General features: G+C 39.6%; 1 protein-coding gene across 2 annotated transcripts; it reads right to left on the bottom strand.

The window, feature by feature from the left end:
- Positions 1-2,677: 2,677 nt before the first annotated feature.
- tmem106ba (transmembrane protein 106Ba) lies at positions 2,678-13,004 on the bottom strand. 2 transcript variants are annotated; one of them, XM_047361888.1, is made up of 8 exons: positions 12,893-13,004; positions 9,986-10,198; positions 8,750-8,813; positions 8,444-8,603; positions 7,212-7,352; positions 5,967-6,016; positions 5,832-5,885; positions 2,678-3,924 (listed from the first exon to the last, which is right to left on the bottom strand). In XM_047361888.1, the coding sequence occupies exons 2-8, from the start codon at positions 10,182-10,184 to the stop codon at positions 3,804-3,806; spliced, it is 789 nt and encodes a 262-aa protein (XP_047217844.1). In that variant the 5' UTR covers positions 10,185-10,198; positions 12,893-13,004; the 3' UTR covers positions 2,678-3,803. The 2 variants fall into 2 exon arrangements, with proteins under 2 accessions (XP_047217844.1, XP_047217845.1); XM_047361889.1 differs by having other exon boundaries at positions 9,986-10,195.
- Between the last annotated feature and the right edge of the window lie 3,786 nt (positions 13,005-16,790).

Raw genomic sequence — 16,790 nt, 5'->3', positions numbered from 1 at the left:
TATATATATTTGCATATATATATATATATATATATATATATATATATATACATATATATATATATATATATTTACATATATATATATATATATATAGAAACAAAATCTGAAATGTGAGTTGTCTCAAAACCCAGCACATCTTTAAGCCTTCACCACATGGAGGGAACAAACAGAACACCATCCATTCTGCAACATAATGTAGAGGGATGAATAAAGGATTAATCTTTTACTAAAAGAATGTATAATTTCACTTAGCATATTTTTCTTCTTTGACACATATACTCTAGTGGGGCTCCGGATCTGACTGCTGACCTGGGTCCCAGGCAGAAGGCGAACTGGCGTTTTGATGATTTGAACAGATGTGAACATACCAAGATCCTCTGGAGACTGTTTTTAGAAGGTTAAGGAGAACCAGAGCACATTTATCACTGGCACAGAATATAGAATATACAGGTCCTTCTCAAAAAATTAGCATATTGTGATAAAGTTCATTATTTTCCATAATGTCATGATGAAAATTTAACATTCATATATTTTAGATTCATTGCACACTAACTGAAATATTTTAGGTCTTTTATTGTCTTAATACGGATGATTTTGGCATACAGCTCATGAAAACCCAAAATTCCTATCTCACAAAATTAGCATATTTCATCCGACCAATAAAAGAAAAGTGTTTTAATACAAAAAACATCAACCTTCAAATAATCATGTACAGTTATGCACTCAATACTTGGTCGGGAATCCTTTTGCAGAAATGACTGCTTCAATGCGGCGTGGCATGGAGGCAATCAGCCTGTGGCACTGCTGAGGTCTTATGGAGGCCCAGGATGCTTCGATAGCGGCCTTTAGCTCATCCAGAGTGTTGGGTCTTGAGTCTCTCAACGTTCTCTTCACAATATCCCACAGATTCTCTATGGGGTTCAGGTCAGGAGAGTTGGCAGGCCAATTGAGCACAGTGATACCATGGTCAGTAAACCATTTACCAGTGGTTTTGGCACTGTGAGCAGGTGCCAGGTCGTGCTGAAAAATGAAATCTTCATCTCCATAAAGCTTTTTAGCAGATGGAAGCATGAAGTGCTCCAAAATCTCCTGATAGCTAGCTGCATTGACCCTGCCCTTGATAAAACACAGTGGACCAACACCAGCAGCTGACACGGCACCCCAGACCATCACTGACTGTGGGTACTTGACACTGGACTTCTGGCATTTTGGCATTTCCTTCTCCCCAGTCTTCCTCCAGACTCTGGCACCTTGATTTCCGAATGACATGCTGAATTTGCTTTCATCTGAAAAAAGTACTTTGGACCACTGAGCAACAGTCCAGTGCTGCTTCTCTGTAGCCCAGGTCAGGCGCTTCTGCCGCTGTTTCTGGTTCAAAAGTGGCTTGACCTGGGGAATACGGCACCTGTAGCCCATTTCCTGCACACACCTGTTCACGGTGGCTCTGGATGTTTCTACTCCAGACTCAGTCCACTGCTTCCGCAGGTCCCCCAAGGTCTAGAATCGGCCCTTCTCCACAATCTTCCTCAGGGTCCGGTCACCTCTTCTCGTTGTGCAGCGTTTTCTGCCACACTTTTTCCTTCCCACAGACTTCCCACTGAGGTGCCTTGATACAGCACTCTGGGAACAGCCTATTCGTTCAGAAATTTCTTTCTGTGTCTTACCCTCTTGCTTGAGGGTGTCAATAGTGGCCTTCTGGACAGCAGTCAGGTCGGCAGTCTTACCCATGATTGGGGTTTTGAGTGATGAACCAGGCTGGGAATTTTAAAGGCCTCAGGAATCTTTTGCAGGTGTTTAGAGTTAACTCGTTGATTCAGATGATTAGGTTCATAGCTCGTTTAGAGACCCTTTTAATGATATGCTAATTTTGTGAGATAGGAATTTTGGGTTTCTATGAGCTGTATGCCAAAATCATCCGTATTAAGACAATAAAAGACCTGAAATATTTCAGTTAGTGTGCAATGAATCTAAAATATATGAATGTTAAATTTTCATCATGACATTATGGAAAATAATGAACTTTATCACAATATGCTAATTTTTTGAGAAGGACCTGTAGTTAGAAAAGCAAAAACATGAGAGAATGCAAGATTCCTGATGTTCAGACGTGGAACTTTTTTATTAAACAAGCGACAAAATGAAACCACAATCTTTGTAATTAATCTGTAGACTTACTGGACTGGTTAACCTGAGACTTATTTGTAAAAAATAGCTTTGTCTCATAGTAATACACCATTAAGCATGCTCATCCACTTCTGCTTGACAGAAGCTACTTTTGTACCTCTATTTGACAGATTTTTCAGAGCAGTCATTTTTGAACCTCTAGTAATATGGATATGGGGTTTTAAGCTATTAAAGCAGATAAGCAGATCTGTCCATAACAGCCGTTTTAAATTTGTGCAGCTTGTCAAATTCACCATTACTATATGAATATTTATCAAAATTGGTACACATTTTTTATTACAGCTGGAAACACCATAGCTTCCAGTGAGGACATCATTGCCCAAACATTGTCTTCGACTATGTCTATTTACTGGCTAAATGTGGCATATTTACAGGATCCAATGTTTACTAATGTGCAGTCACAGCAGCATGGACTTGGCGCCACCCAGTGGCACCCGGAAAAACAATTACAACCCAATTCCCCCACAATAACACAAAGAAACTTGTAGAATTGAGTTATAATTTTATTTTCAACTTCATGCATGAAAGCCACAAAAACCAAAATTCTGATGTTAAAAACTATGCACATCTATGTTGTTATCATGAAGAAGAAGAGTTAGGTTTAGGGTGTAAAAATTGTCAGAAAAGTCCCATTAAGGTTTAAACAATAAACCTGGATGATCACAAGCCAAGTTAGATGGAAAAAAACTTTTTTTAGTTGAAAAAGCAAATAATTTCAGAACACAATATATGAAAGTAATAAAGTGGGGGGAAAAAAAAGGATAAGAACAAACAGGAGGAACTCGTAATGGAGTATTAAAGTTACACAGTGCAGAGTGGATTAAAAAAAATAAGCAAACATTGCTGCAAATGACACCACTCCCCACAAAGATCCCATTAAATGGGCACAAGGTTAATTCGGATTGGATCTTTAAAAAAAATAATAATAATAAATGAAAGAGAGCACAAACATTTACACATAACTGTATTTTTAGATTTCTGTAATGCTCCGCTGTTGGTTTGGATCTTAATATCTTCCCTTTTACACACTTATTCTTCTTTTTAATCATTACATAAAATAAGTTTAGCTTAAAAGTCTTTACATTTCTCTTAATGGTGTCTGATAACGGAGAAAAGCACATAATGACACGAGATAGCTGTTGTTACTATTGCACTAATTCACACCAAAAGTCCATAAATGAGAAATAATACAACAAAAAAAAGGTTACCTATGTGAAGGAATGCAGTCGAGAAGTGCTCAGTTGTTTTCTGTCTGACCTTACTGACAGAGAAAGTGGTTTATAATTAGAGGGTTAGGGTATAACTCTTCTGAAACACTCATTACTTTCTCCTAGATAAAGGTAAAACTAAAGTGCATCAAATCTATTGCTTTCCAGGATGTTTAGCATGGAGGAGCGATGTCAGGAACGCCTTCCTTCAACTGGTTAGTCTGTCTGTAGTCTGGTTGGGGAAACCTCAAAGCGTTTTCTGCCAAATACCGTGAAGGAAGTGATTGTGAAGGAATAAAAAGGAGGTAAAACCTTTTGGAGCATTTTAAGAGAAACATTAATCCATTTTCGCTGAGCTTTGTGTTCATATGTAGAGGATGTTGATGGAGACTTTCAGGGTTGTCCCTTTTATTGGTAGACCTGCACATGCCCGTGCATGGAGGTTGTGTTCCCCCCACAGTCCACGTACTGGTACATTTCCTGAGAGACCTGCTCCGCGTGACCGAAGTATGACGTCGTTACCGTCACCCTGAAACAAAAACAGATGGTGAAGTGAAAAACGGTCATCTACTAGTGGAGACTGATGAACCGGTCTTCAAGTTTAGGCTTGCTTAATTGTCTTATGTCAGTAGTTCTCAACCAGTGGTGTGTGAGCTCCCTCTTGTGGTACACAGGTGAAATTAAAATCACTTTGGCAAATGAAATGTTTTTGGAGTTCAAAACTGTTTTCAAAACCAGCTTATTTCTAATGACGGTTCAATAGCTAGGCTTCCTACTTTTTGTAATAAAAAAACAACACCATTTTTCAGACAGTTTTAAAGTATAAATACAGAAAATTAATTGTGAATCAAAGACAAATATTTTACAATGGATGGATGGACGATACCATTGGATGTCGAAATCAGAAAAGTACCTGAATCCAATTCTATTCTATGCAGCCACTAAGGACAATTTTTAGGATTTATCTTTCAACTAGTTTTTCAACAAATGTATGCAACTCATTTTCCTCAAAGAACTCAAAGAAAAAAGCTAGTAGGTATAAAGTCCCATCTCCAACATGACAACCATCAACAAAATGATGCCCCTATTATTAAATGAATAGTAAATAAACAGTCAGAATAGTCAGCATGTTGTAAATATTAAATAAGATTAGACTCATGAGAACAATTCAAAAGGTAAAAAAAAGTTTTCTATTAAACCTCAAGTATTTAAAAATATATTAATAGAGATTGAAACATTTCATATTAATTGCATCGATTAGCTGTATATAATTCTAAGTTTGCCTTGTTTACATTTGACTTATTACCTACACAGGTAAAAGCACTAAAAACAAGGAGACAAAAAACCTGATGATTGGATGCACAAGGCACAGCGTTAAATCAAACGTGGGCGCAGGTTGTCTAAAAGTTTATTTAGTATAAAAATGATCAAACAATGTGTCTGAAATCATCAAGTGCATTCAGTAGTTTAAAAATTAAAAAAGTTAGTCAGTTCTGCTGCTGTGGAGAGTGGTCGGACCACAGGTTCCTGGTCATCTAGCCCAAACTTCATCTAGCTTCTAACTTCAAACCCTTTCAGCTTTTATAACCCAGCTCGGTATCTCCACTATCACTGGTTTGGACTGAGCCGAAGAGAGACTGAAACCGAACTTGAATCTCTGATGCTGCTCATTCTTTGCACATGCAAAGAAAGTTTTTAAAGTTTAGTTGAAAAGATTAGAAATTGTAAAAAAAACAAAATCCTAAAAATGAAATGACTAGTCGCAGCAGCCTTATTCCATTAAGAAAAACAGCAGTTCCATAGCACTCCAAAAACCTATTCAGAGTTAGAAATTACTTATATTTATTCATTTTATGTTAATCTCTTTATGCACTATGCAAACAATTTGCCTAATAAAAGACATGCAGATTGGAAAGTCTAATGCAGTAAAAGTGTGTTTTCAGAGGGATGGATGAATCCATTATTTTTCATCTTGTTAAATCCATTAAACAACATTTTTAAACAAGTTGTCCGAATGAGTTTCATGGTTTAAATGCGAAACAAACAAACGCAGCAGAAGACGTTCTGGTCTTCTCTGCTTCATTCCTTCATTTTCACAGCATTTCAATATGATATCATGGTAGAAACCAGCTACAGGACTGTGAGCAGAATAAATTAGCTGAGCTAATTAAACTCTGGAGAAACGTTTGCTTTGATAAAGTTACAGTCAGTTTGCATGTCAGCGTTGATAAATTAGCAAGGAACAGAAAAGTCTCTGGGCTCTGGTTCCACGGCAGAGAGCAGTGTTTGCTCCAGGCAGCTCTTCAACATGTGTGGGTGAAACAATGTCAGAGTGGAGGAGAAAAACAGGGGCTTGTTCACTGACTAATGAGGCTCCAAGAGATGCCTCAAAGTAATGATAACTATCAGAAGAAATTCAAATTAAACCATACTTACTGCATCATGAGCACTATGTTGTGGACTTTAATAGTTGGCAAGGTGCAGTAATCACTGAGGAGGGAAAAAAAACAACTTAGTATGAAACATATGTATAAAAAATTTTTAAATATTTAAAAAGGTACGGTTACTTACAACATGTAGCTCATCTCATCTGCGATGGTGGTGGGAACTGTGTAATCAAGCTGTAAAACACAAGTTGTAGTGATGTAAAAAAGTGTTTGCCCCCTTCCTGAATTCTGATTTTTTTTTCCCCATGTTTGTCACACTTAACAGTTTCAGATCATCAAACACATTTAAATATAAGTCAATGTTTTTGTTATTATGGGAGGAAAAAATCCAAACCCACCTGGCCCTGTGTGTAAAGGTGATTGCCCCCTAAACCTAATAACTGGTTGGGCCACCCTTGGCGACAACAACTGCAATCAAGTGTTTATTATAACTTGCAATGAGTTACTACTTTGCTTGCTTATAATGCTCTGCATGCACTGCACTCCCTGCTTTTTTCAATTTCACTTTAAATCATATATTTATTACTTAGGTGACTAAATACAGAAACAGAAAAGGAGGGGTGGTATGAGCATACAGAGAGCATGCTCATTGCTCACTGTTAGTTTTCGCCATATGTGTCATGGCGGCAGACACGTGTGGCGCTGTGTGACCTCACTGCAAGAGAGGAGGGGAGGAGGAGGAAGAAACTCTTCTATCTCAACGCAAACTTTCCAGATGATAACAAGGTGAAACAGAAAAAACCTTTAAGCAAGATACTGCATTTTTTATTTGGTTAATCTTCCCAGTTAAGTGTTGTGTACCATTAGTGTGTTGCCTTAATCATTATATTTAATGGTGCAGTTGGTGATTTCTGTTTCTCAAATGAACTTTTATTGCATCTACTTTGTTACTTTTTGCACTTTACTATTTCTATATTACAATTAGTACTAAAATACTATTATTGCGCACAACACTTGTAGTAAAGAACTACATTGGTGTTTGATATTCTGATATATTATACTCAATTTTATGAAAATATATAAATAAAGAACATATTCATTTTGTACCTTGGATATTTTGAACCTTTTAAACACAAATATTAATCTCACTTAATACAGATGGTTGAACTTTTTTGTAAATTTCACCAACATATGCCAGGTTTCCCAAAATGTATGTATTTAATATTATATTAGAGGGCCTGTTCTTAAAAATATATACATTTTAAAAAATTGAACATTTTAACGGCTCTTTAAAGTGAACGGCTCCTGAAGATTTGGTTCCCTTCATAGAACAATAAATCCCATCACTATTTGTATCCAATCCAGGCAGAAGAAACGTTAGGTCCGGTTTCGACGTAGCACTAAGTGTAGCTCTTCATGTGGAACCTACCTGCCGTTCATCCAGAGGCATAATCACCGTGGTGTTGTTGAACTTAGTCTTGCCTATCACCGTCTTGGAGAACTGCACTTGTGCCGTTATGTTGGTCACAGATATGGCATAGTAGTTGTTGTTAGTGATGTTCAGAGTGTTCTGTTGGGAAGATGGAAGAGATTCTAGTGAAATAAAATTAAAAAAGTAGGGTTTAACAAAAGCTTTGCACTAGAGTTATATAAAACACCGCTTTAAAAGCTAATTTTGCCATAACGTTTGTTGGTGGAACTTTTCACACAGCAAACAGTATTTTGACATTGTAATCTTATGAGGTAAACATTACGTACATTTTTTCTTTTAAATTCTAAATCCATTACCGACCATACACTGACAACAGTTTTTATTAAATGTTAACAGTACACATAAATTAGTTGGGTACGTGATGTTTAAGGACATGGTTTGGTACGAGTATGGCAATAAAACAATAAACAAATGCTAAGTTGAATAATAATACTGAAGTATAAGCTTTAAAATTAAAAAAAGGATTCAAAGGTTTTCATTCAGTTTGGACTAAACAATATCATACAAGTTATTTGTTAAATTCCAAAATTGAAATATCTTCCATTTTAGGAAATAAGGACAAAATTATCTTCAAGCAAAACAGCCAGTGCAATCTCTAAAAAACTTCTCGCAACAAGAAAATATAATGTAAAAGCTAAGAAATGGACACTCATTGACCTGGGGTGCATTTAACACCAGGTGGTACTTATTAAGAACTTAGTTCTATTGTGGTGCCTGTTGGTGTATTTAATGCTTTATAAGAAACTTTATTAGTTGCTTTATCATGTGTGTAATTATTACCAAACATGCTTGCATTAGTTTGGTGTGGAGTGCTTTAGATAGCCTAATTTACTCATTTTCTGCTGAGGCACTTAACAAAACATCTTTATAAGCGCTTTTCTGAAGGATGGTGGTCACTTGCAATGATCGTATTCTTTGTCTTACTGCTTGTACATTGCTGAGTGCGGTATGAATACATGCACCGTTACACCACCTAGTGTTCATCATGTAGTTGCTTTTTTCTGTCAGCATGAGTTCTGCTGTTAGATTTGTAGAGAGTTTGAATGAAAAAACATCAATGTTTAAAAGCTTTGATGAGCTCAACAAGCCTGAAACTAATGTGTCAATGCAAGAATATTATCTGCAGCAGCCTCACGATTGTACTGTAAGATCGACAAGGTCATTCTTACCGTAATAGTGAGATAGACAATCCGCTGCTGCTGATCATAGGAAACATAGGATGACTTCACCCCAACATAGGTGACATCAATGGACCGAGGGAACAGGAAGAAGACAGCGAGGCCAGAAAGCAACAGGCAGAGGGCCACAGATATGGTGACATACAGCTTTCTGCAGAAGAGGAGGGAAAATAAGTGGGAACCTGAAACCAGCTGATAGCTTTAAAGCCTTTCCTACTGCAGCTGCTGAGCTTGTTTGTGTTCAGACTGTTAGCTAAAACAGCTAATCCATAAAATGAGGACAAAGTGCAGACGTACGTCCTGCTCGGCCTGAGCCTTTGGTCGCTGTACGGGATCAGAGCCACCAGCTGGTTCTCCTGACCTGTTGAACAAACAAAAAAAGTGACTGGGTGTCCTGCAACAGATTGAGTAGGAAAAAAGATAACTTTATCTTTATATCCTAAGAAATGTGTAAGGGGCATGTTTGTTGTCTGCACAAAGTTACATGTAACCCTTCAGATCCTTTCAGACAAATTCTCAACCTTTAACAAAGTTTGTTGTTGTTTATTTGCATCTGAGTTTCTCTGTTGATTTAATCATCATTGTTCATAATTAAATCTTTAAGCAAAAAGCACCTAATGGATGAAATGTTTTCATCCTTTGTATTTTAACCTGGGCTGACAAGAATAATGATTTGTTGACAGTTACAATGTGATATAATGCAGTAACCATGCATGTGGGAGCAACAGTGAACGTAACTCCAGCTGAAAGGTTTAAATTGTTCTCTGACAACATTTCAGAAAAGATCCTCCTGCACACAGGAGACACACTGGTAAACAATGAAGTTCACACCGAACCCTCCATGGCACCGACTTTTTACTCAAGACACTGAAAATGATGACAACTGAACCCCTAGACTTAAATACTTTATCTTGAGGAAAAGCTCTTTTTAAAAGTTAAAATACACACTTGAGATTGATTAAAGCCAATTTTAAGTGCTTGAGTCATCCTCATAACCACTCTTGACTACCATTTCCACATAAGTATAGAATATAAAAATGTTTGGGCCTGGCAAATGCAATTAAATTCCCTCTAGCAGATTATTTAAAGATGAACCCTAGTACAAAGATAAATAGTGAGTTCAGATCCGAATCAGTACGGTTTCTCATTCAGAAAAAAGGAAAAGAGAAAAAGTAAACATAACATGTAAACCTTAGCATGCATCCATACACGTAGTATCTGAGACTCTAACTTGCAGACACCAGCACTTTGCTGCACAAGATTACACAAGTGTGCACTATCCAATTTAGGAGTTGCTGGTCAAGGCCTTCGTGCTGAATATAGCTACACAATATAAAAATGATGCTGCTTCAAATTTAATTTGCCACTGAAATGCATTTGCATACATTTAAAATGACAAACCTCTGAATAAAGCCTGAGAGTCAGCGTTTCTGATATAAAACTGTCGTAACTGTTGGGGCTTTAATGACTCAGCTCCTTAGGCAGACTTTAAATATGTAATAAATCTAGACTTCTATAAAACTCAGTGTTTACCTCGAGGGATTCTACCAGTACCCTGGCATGTCGGGCACGTGACGCTGTCCCGTCCGGTAAACTCCACATATGGGAACTGAGACACATCTCCGTGCTTCCCATCCTCGTCCGTGTGACTGTCTCTGAACTCGCCAGCAGTCGTCAACGCATCATGACTCTCGTCTTTGTTCTTGGCCAAGTGTGACTGGGCCTTGCCCATGGCTGCTGCTGCTGCTGGAGAAACAGAAACGATAACATGGAGCAAGAGGAACTGACACAGAAGAGCATGATTGCTGACTAACAACATGCCAGGGAACCATTTGAATGTGAAATTGGACCCTGGACAGAGTCCAGGAAATATTTCCCAGGAGAAGAAGTTGCAGCTGGTTCAAATGAAATGATACTTTGTACCACTAAACACAAATCTCATTATAACACCATATATTTCTTTATTGTGTGAGTATTTTTATTGTTTTGCACTCCCTCCACAGTAGCTAATCTGTTAACAGGGATAATTAATCCATAAATAACTGCCCTTTATTAATAGTAAGCTTCTGTTGGTGGGAGTGTATGTTCTCAACACGCATCCCATCTGGCTTCATCAGTATTCTTTGGTTTGCATTGCATGCATTGAACACAGTACAAGGTACATGTCTTTGTTATTTTAATCAGCTAGGTCCCAATCAGTTTGTTTTTACTGACTGGGGAATTTCTTGGTGGTCATTGTTTCCCCACTGATCAATAATTTGCAAACTTTAAGCAACTACACTATATTCATTTCTGCTTGACATATTTTCCCAGAAAAGTGTGCTCTTTCATTTCAAGACTTTATTCATCAGGGCGCAACAATGACCTGGTCGTGAACCAGGTTTAAAAATACTTTAAATCTAACCACGAGTGTACAAAACACTGCGGTTTCTATGGAGCTAAATTGGGGCCATAAAGTCTGTTCAAACAAAAAAAAATGTAAACCTAAAAAATAAAAGTTTGTTCAAAAGAAAAACATTTGAACCTTAAAAATTATTTTGAACCTCCCCCCAAAAAATGTGAAAACTGAATGAAACAGCTGGGAACATGTTGTTCAGCCGCCGTGTTGAGCTGTCAGTCATGATTTCGCACCCCCGTGATCTGAGACCCGTTCCCCACCCCAAAACAGGGCCAGAAGTTTGAAGCTAAAAAAAAAAAATTAATCTGCAAGTTCGAAAAAAAAATCTTGAATCTGAAAAGTAGTTTTGAACTTTTTTTTCCCCCCAGTTTCACTTCTGTTTTTTTTTTTTTTCAGTTGCAAAACTTTTTTTCCACTTTTCACATTTTTTGGGGGCAGGTTCAAAATAATTTTTCAGGTTCAAATTTTTTACTTTTGAACAAACTTATTTTTCAGGTTCACATTTTTTTTCTGTTGAACAAACTTTATGGCCCCAATTTAGCTCCATAGGTTCCACGTTGTCAACATTAGCCAGGAACAACAAAACTGGCTTTACCAGATTTAAGACAGGAAGAAAGTCAGCCAAGGTGTCGCTAATGAAATGCATTTCAATGACTTTTCAACAGCAAGTCCCAGCAAATTCACCCTAAGAGAATACCGAACAATGCTCCAATAAATCCAAGCTCCATTTAAGACCTGGCTCAGTTAGCATGTTAAATGCTGAAGTTCATGACAGGACGGTTAGAAAAAGACCAAACAACTTTGGCTTGTCCAAACGGGTCTAAGAAGAAAGTCTCTTCTCCCTAAAAACAATATGGCAGCATCTTGGTTTGCAAACTTCCAGCTAAATGAACTGCAACACTTCAGGAACAATGTTCTTTAGACAGATAAAGTTCTTGTGAGATGGTGCTACATAAATAAGCTAAACTGAATTGAACTTTTATTGTGTTTTATAAATATTGCATATATAATATTGTGTAAGCTGTTTACTTTTTACTTTAAGGGTTATTTGTGGCTCTAGCAGTTGCATCTTTACATTTATAGCTCACCCACTGACCTGAAACGCTTATTTGCATACTTTCCTTTTTGTCCCCTTTATAGTGACAATTTAAAATGTGTCATTCCACTCCTGGCCCCACCGTCAAATGATAACATCACAAATATGGGTCAACACTTAAAAGAAAGAACAAAATATTATCTGGGGTAAAAATTGACGTTTTATTACTTCAAATAAGCTGAAGTAATTTTTGGTATACATGTACTTGAAAACTTGCAGATTATTACAGGAAAATAAAAACTATAAAAACTAAGGATCTTCTTTTTATTGCAAGTAAATTTCCAGTATCACCCCGTCACCATTAAAACTCCTACGAGTCCGTTATGGCTTTGGTGTGCCACCTCAAGATTATATTATATAATTGCCCTTAACTGCCCACCCTTTGCAAACGTTGTGGACACGGCCCTGGACTTTAGACCATTTCTATTTGGCAGATAAGGCTGTAAACCAGGTTACAGCCAATAGTTAAATAGGTTTAGTCTTTTTGTGTGTTGATCATTCGGCAACAACAGCCTTCATTATCCTCATTAGCTGAGCTCAGCAGGGTTTAAACTACGAGCAACCCAACATATCTATTAATAAATGCTAGAAACAGACTGCTGTGTCTCTTCTGTGCTGTTTGGATATTAAAACAAACGAAAAAGGCCTCCGCCATGCCGCTGCTGCTGGAGCAAACAAAGAACACATCACATCGGTCAGAAAAACAGCTAAAACTGCTTTATTCTCACCATTAAACGCGATTGGTAATGCATTGGGTTTATTTCGCCACATTTAGAAGAAACAGACTCACTTCGTCAGAGGCGTTAATCGCTCGCTAACATTTACATTAAACGGTTTGCTCGACGACGCATATCGCGCAAGATTAGCGTCTCATCCAGACCATTAAATATGAATAAATAGAAACTACACAGACAAATACTTCTGCATATATTAGGTAAGGTCTTACCTTTGATGAGTTTTATCCCGACGTGTTTCCCATCGGCCGTAAATAAATGCTCAGTGTTTGTTGCGGCTCACGCAACAGAGCAGAATGAAGCCAGGAACGCCCCTCTCCTCTCCTGATTGGACAGAACAGAGCAGCGGAGCCTCTTATTGGTCTCGGTCTACAACAGTTGTTTAATGCGAATCATATACTGTGACATTAATATTTTCATTAAAAACGAAACACTCATGTTAATACAGACTGCCACATGTTGAAGCATGTGGATGGAGAGTATTATTAGCCTGAAAAACCTGCATTCAGAGCGCTGGTTACGTATAATAACCCTATATTCTGAGTATAGGCGCAGGCGCAGCCCTTTAAGGCAGTCACTAGTGGAGTTATCCTTTTCTGTCTAGATTTCTGTCTCATTATGCGAATGAGGAGGGGCTGTGTCTTCATGTGCAATTTCTGCCTACAGGCTGCATAACTCGAATCTGCATGGCTTTTCCCAACCAAAAGCCGTTGTTTAGCCATCGCGAACTCGGCAGGCAGACGTTCGGTGTCCGACCTCTTCACAGCGTTCAATTTCCTCCAGTCTATTAGCAGCTTACCTTAAGAGGTCGGACACCCTTGAGTTCGGACACCATCGGAGGAATCGCTGAAGTACGAGCCGTCTTCTGACGTGCGGCCGACCTGACCCCAAACACTGCGGTCAGGCAGGGCTCCAGTGTAGGAACCAGAGGGAAGCCCTGATCCGAGAGGAACTCCACCCTCATAATGTGTGGGTGACTGGCGTCTTCGGCTGCAGGGGCTTGGCCGCCCTCCCAGGTATGCTGTTACCGCCAGTAAGCGGAGCCAGACCAGGTTTCGTCGGCTGAGATACACCAGGGCGAATTTGCCCGGAAGGCCATCTGTGGGAGGCAGGCCTTGCGGCACAGAGACAAGGACATCTTTAGTCCTAGCTAGCTTTGCTATGATGTGCGGCAGCCCATTGCCAGGAGTGGGGTGCTTGCCTACATCAGGTGGCACTAGATAAGGCTGATTGTGCATCTATCGCCAGTTCCTCTGTCTGGAGGAGGGGGAGCAGAGGTGCTACCAGTTCCTGCCTCAGAGGCGCAATTACCCGATTCCTAGCATCAAAGATATCTAACGCTTTGTCTAGCGGATAGCGGTCCGCTATGGGAAATTCCCCTTCTAGTGGGAGAAGATGGAAAGCCACCCATGCTTCTCCTCCAGAGCGAGGCATCTCCAGGAAGGGCAGAAGGTTTGCAGGGATAGGGTCAGACCTGCGTGGTCAGGTCCGAGGCAGACCTCGCAGATGGCATGCAGGTCATATCCCATAATGTAGCTTGTCTGACATGCGGGGCACAGGCGGATGGTGATGCTGCTATTCTTCTCGCTCCATTTAAGTTAAAGGAATCAGAGTATGGAGGACCAATCCTGCCCTAATTAAGACTATATACTCAATAAATAAATGCTCAATAAATAAATAGGCATTCAATTAAATACATGCACCAGCAATCAGATCAAAGCTAGGCTCACTGATCACTCCCATCAGTGCGCCGAATCCTCAATCCTCTTTTATCTGGACGACTTGCTTTTATTAACGCAATCCAGTGAGCTACCAGCTGTGCAGATGAGGACACTGGCATCATGCGCAGTATGTGGAGGGATGTGTCTGTCCCAGGGAGTAGGAGGAAAGTGGCCAGATCACACTTCTCTCCACATAAATGTGCAGGAGCTCCTTACTGTGTCGAAGGTAACACAGCATTTTGCTCCTCTCTTGCGTGATCAGCATGTTCTAATCCACTCGGACAACAGAGTTGCAGCAGCCTACATAAACTGACAATGGGGCATGCGATCAGCTTAGCTGTTATACATCGCCAAACAGCTGCTATGCTGGGCATGCATGAACATGCTCTCCATCCGAACAGCGGACCTCCCTAGACATGTGTTGTGTTGTGCTATTACATGAAAAGCCCATAAGGGGGAGCTCTGACTGTGTATGTTGGAAGATGCTCTATGTTGAGAAGGGGAGAAGAAGAACAAGGTAGATGTAAAGGGTAATGGAAGCTGATCTATGTCTGATGCCTGCTTATTTTCATATTTGAACGCAGCACACCTCAACATTGGCAATGAGGATGTCTATTTCTGTGCCTTTACCTGCTCCATTCATGCCATGCCTGGGGGAACCAGCGATACCATTTACAACATGGTTAAAAATGTTCGAAAACTACATGTTGGTTATAGCTGCGTCGGGGGATGGCTGGCCTGACGCCAGAAAGCGGTTCTACTTCATGCTCTGGGAACGGAGGGCCAAAGGCGTTTCTACACCCTGCCGAATACCGGAGAAATACGTTTGCTGCTGCTATTTCTGCCTTAAAAGAACATTTTGTGCCAAAGGTGAACGTCATTGCTGAATGTCACAAGTTTCGACAAAGAGCGCACAGACCGGATGAAACGGTAAATCAATTCTTGGCTTCTTTACGGGAGTTGGCCGCTACATGTGATTTTGGCAACATGGAGGAACAAATGCTATGTGATCAGCTGATTGAGCGTGTTGCTAATGCTCGCATAAGAGACAGGCTATTACTTGAACTGGACCTAACACTTGCTAAAGCTACTACATTAGCGTTGAAAATTGCAAGTGGATTAAGAGATGCTAACGTTCTGTCTGATGCTTCTGCTGCTGGCTCTTCCGCTCCAGTGAGGGCCATACAAAAACAATCAAAGTAAAGCCACCGCTGGGACACGAAGAAGATGCCGCCGGATTCTGCTTCTGCCACGATTCAAGCTGCAAGTGACCGCCGTTCCTGCTTTCGCTGTGGATCTTCCAACCACCTTGCTAACAACCCTACATGTCCTGCTGCTAAAATGACCTGCAATAAGTGTGGTAAAGTTGGACATTTTTCACGAGTATGTCGTTTAACGCAAAAGGCAGTACGTGAAGTGGTTATTAATGAGCCCACAGTTCTTTACATGAACAGTACTGTACAAGACAAGGTCCTCTGCACAGTTCAAGTGATTGTTAAGGGACAATGCAAAGATGTTGAGCTGATTGTGGATACAGGCTCATTCATGTCCATTATGCCAGAGAGAATATTTACCACACCTACTTTTCAGAATGTGCACTAACTGAACCTACATTTGCTCTTGTCACCTATGCGAAAGAGAAAATTGCTGTAAAAGGGTGCTTAAAAGCTACAGTTTCTCATGATAATTATTCTACTGCAGGCACTCTAGTTGTGGTTGAGTCAGGTGCTGCTCTCCTTGGCTTAGATTTGTTTCAAGCATTACAAATGAAACTTGAAGGATGAAAAATCGTTACTACTATTACTCCTCCTACTTTTACAGTTCAACCAGCTGTACCAAAGAGTGTACCTGAAAGTGCCCCAGAAATGTCAGTTCAGGAAGTAGGCTATGCTAAAAACTTCGTTCATAAACTACATATATTGCCAAATGCTGTTCCAGTTCAACAAAAACTCAGGAGAATTCAATTTTCAGTAAGACGAGCTGTTTCAGAGGAGCTCAAAGATCTCCAGGATAAGGGCATTATTGAAAGGATTGATGCTTCTCCTTGGGTTTCTCCCATAGTCGTGACACAAAGAAGAGACGGTGGAAAACCATGCATGTGTGTTGATTTAAGGGAGCCAAATAAAGTCATTGTTGCTGATTGCCATCCATTACCACACATGGACGAATTATTCTTGAATCTACGTGGGGCTACTGTTTTTTCCACAATTGATTTAGCCTCTGCCTACCGTCGTGATATTACTGCATTTATTACTCATGATGGACACTTTTTTGTTTCTGGAGAGTTCCATTTGGCTTAGCTTCTGCCCCGTCTGCCTTTAAAAAAATGATCTCAATCATCCTTGCAGATTTGCCAGGCGTACAAGCATACCTGGATGACATCATCTGC

This window comes from Girardinichthys multiradiatus, chromosome 3 (assembly GCF_021462225.1).
Source record: "Girardinichthys multiradiatus isolate DD_20200921_A chromosome 3, DD_fGirMul_XY1, whole genome shotgun sequence".
NCBI lineage: Eukaryota > Metazoa > Chordata > Actinopteri > Cyprinodontiformes > Goodeidae > Girardinichthys > Girardinichthys multiradiatus.
Note: the sequence above shows the minus strand (reverse complement) of the source record. Positions and strands in the feature narration are given on the sequence as shown.

What these genes read in the sequence shown, in the direction of transcription:
- tmem106ba (XM_047361888.1), bottom strand. Translation starts at nt 10,184, where the DNA reads ATGGGCAAGGCCCAGTCACACTTGGCCAAGAACAAAGACGAGAGTCAT. An exon ending in TTGTCTATCTCACTATTACG is followed by an intron (nt 7,353 to 8,443) that starts GTAAGAATGACC and finishes TCTTCCCAACAG; the next exon opens with AACACTCTGAACATCACTAA. An exon ending in TGCCTCTGGATGAACGGCAG is followed by an intron (nt 6,017 to 7,211) that starts GTAGGTTCCACA and finishes TGTGTTTTACAG; the next exon opens with CTTGATTACACAGTTCCCAC.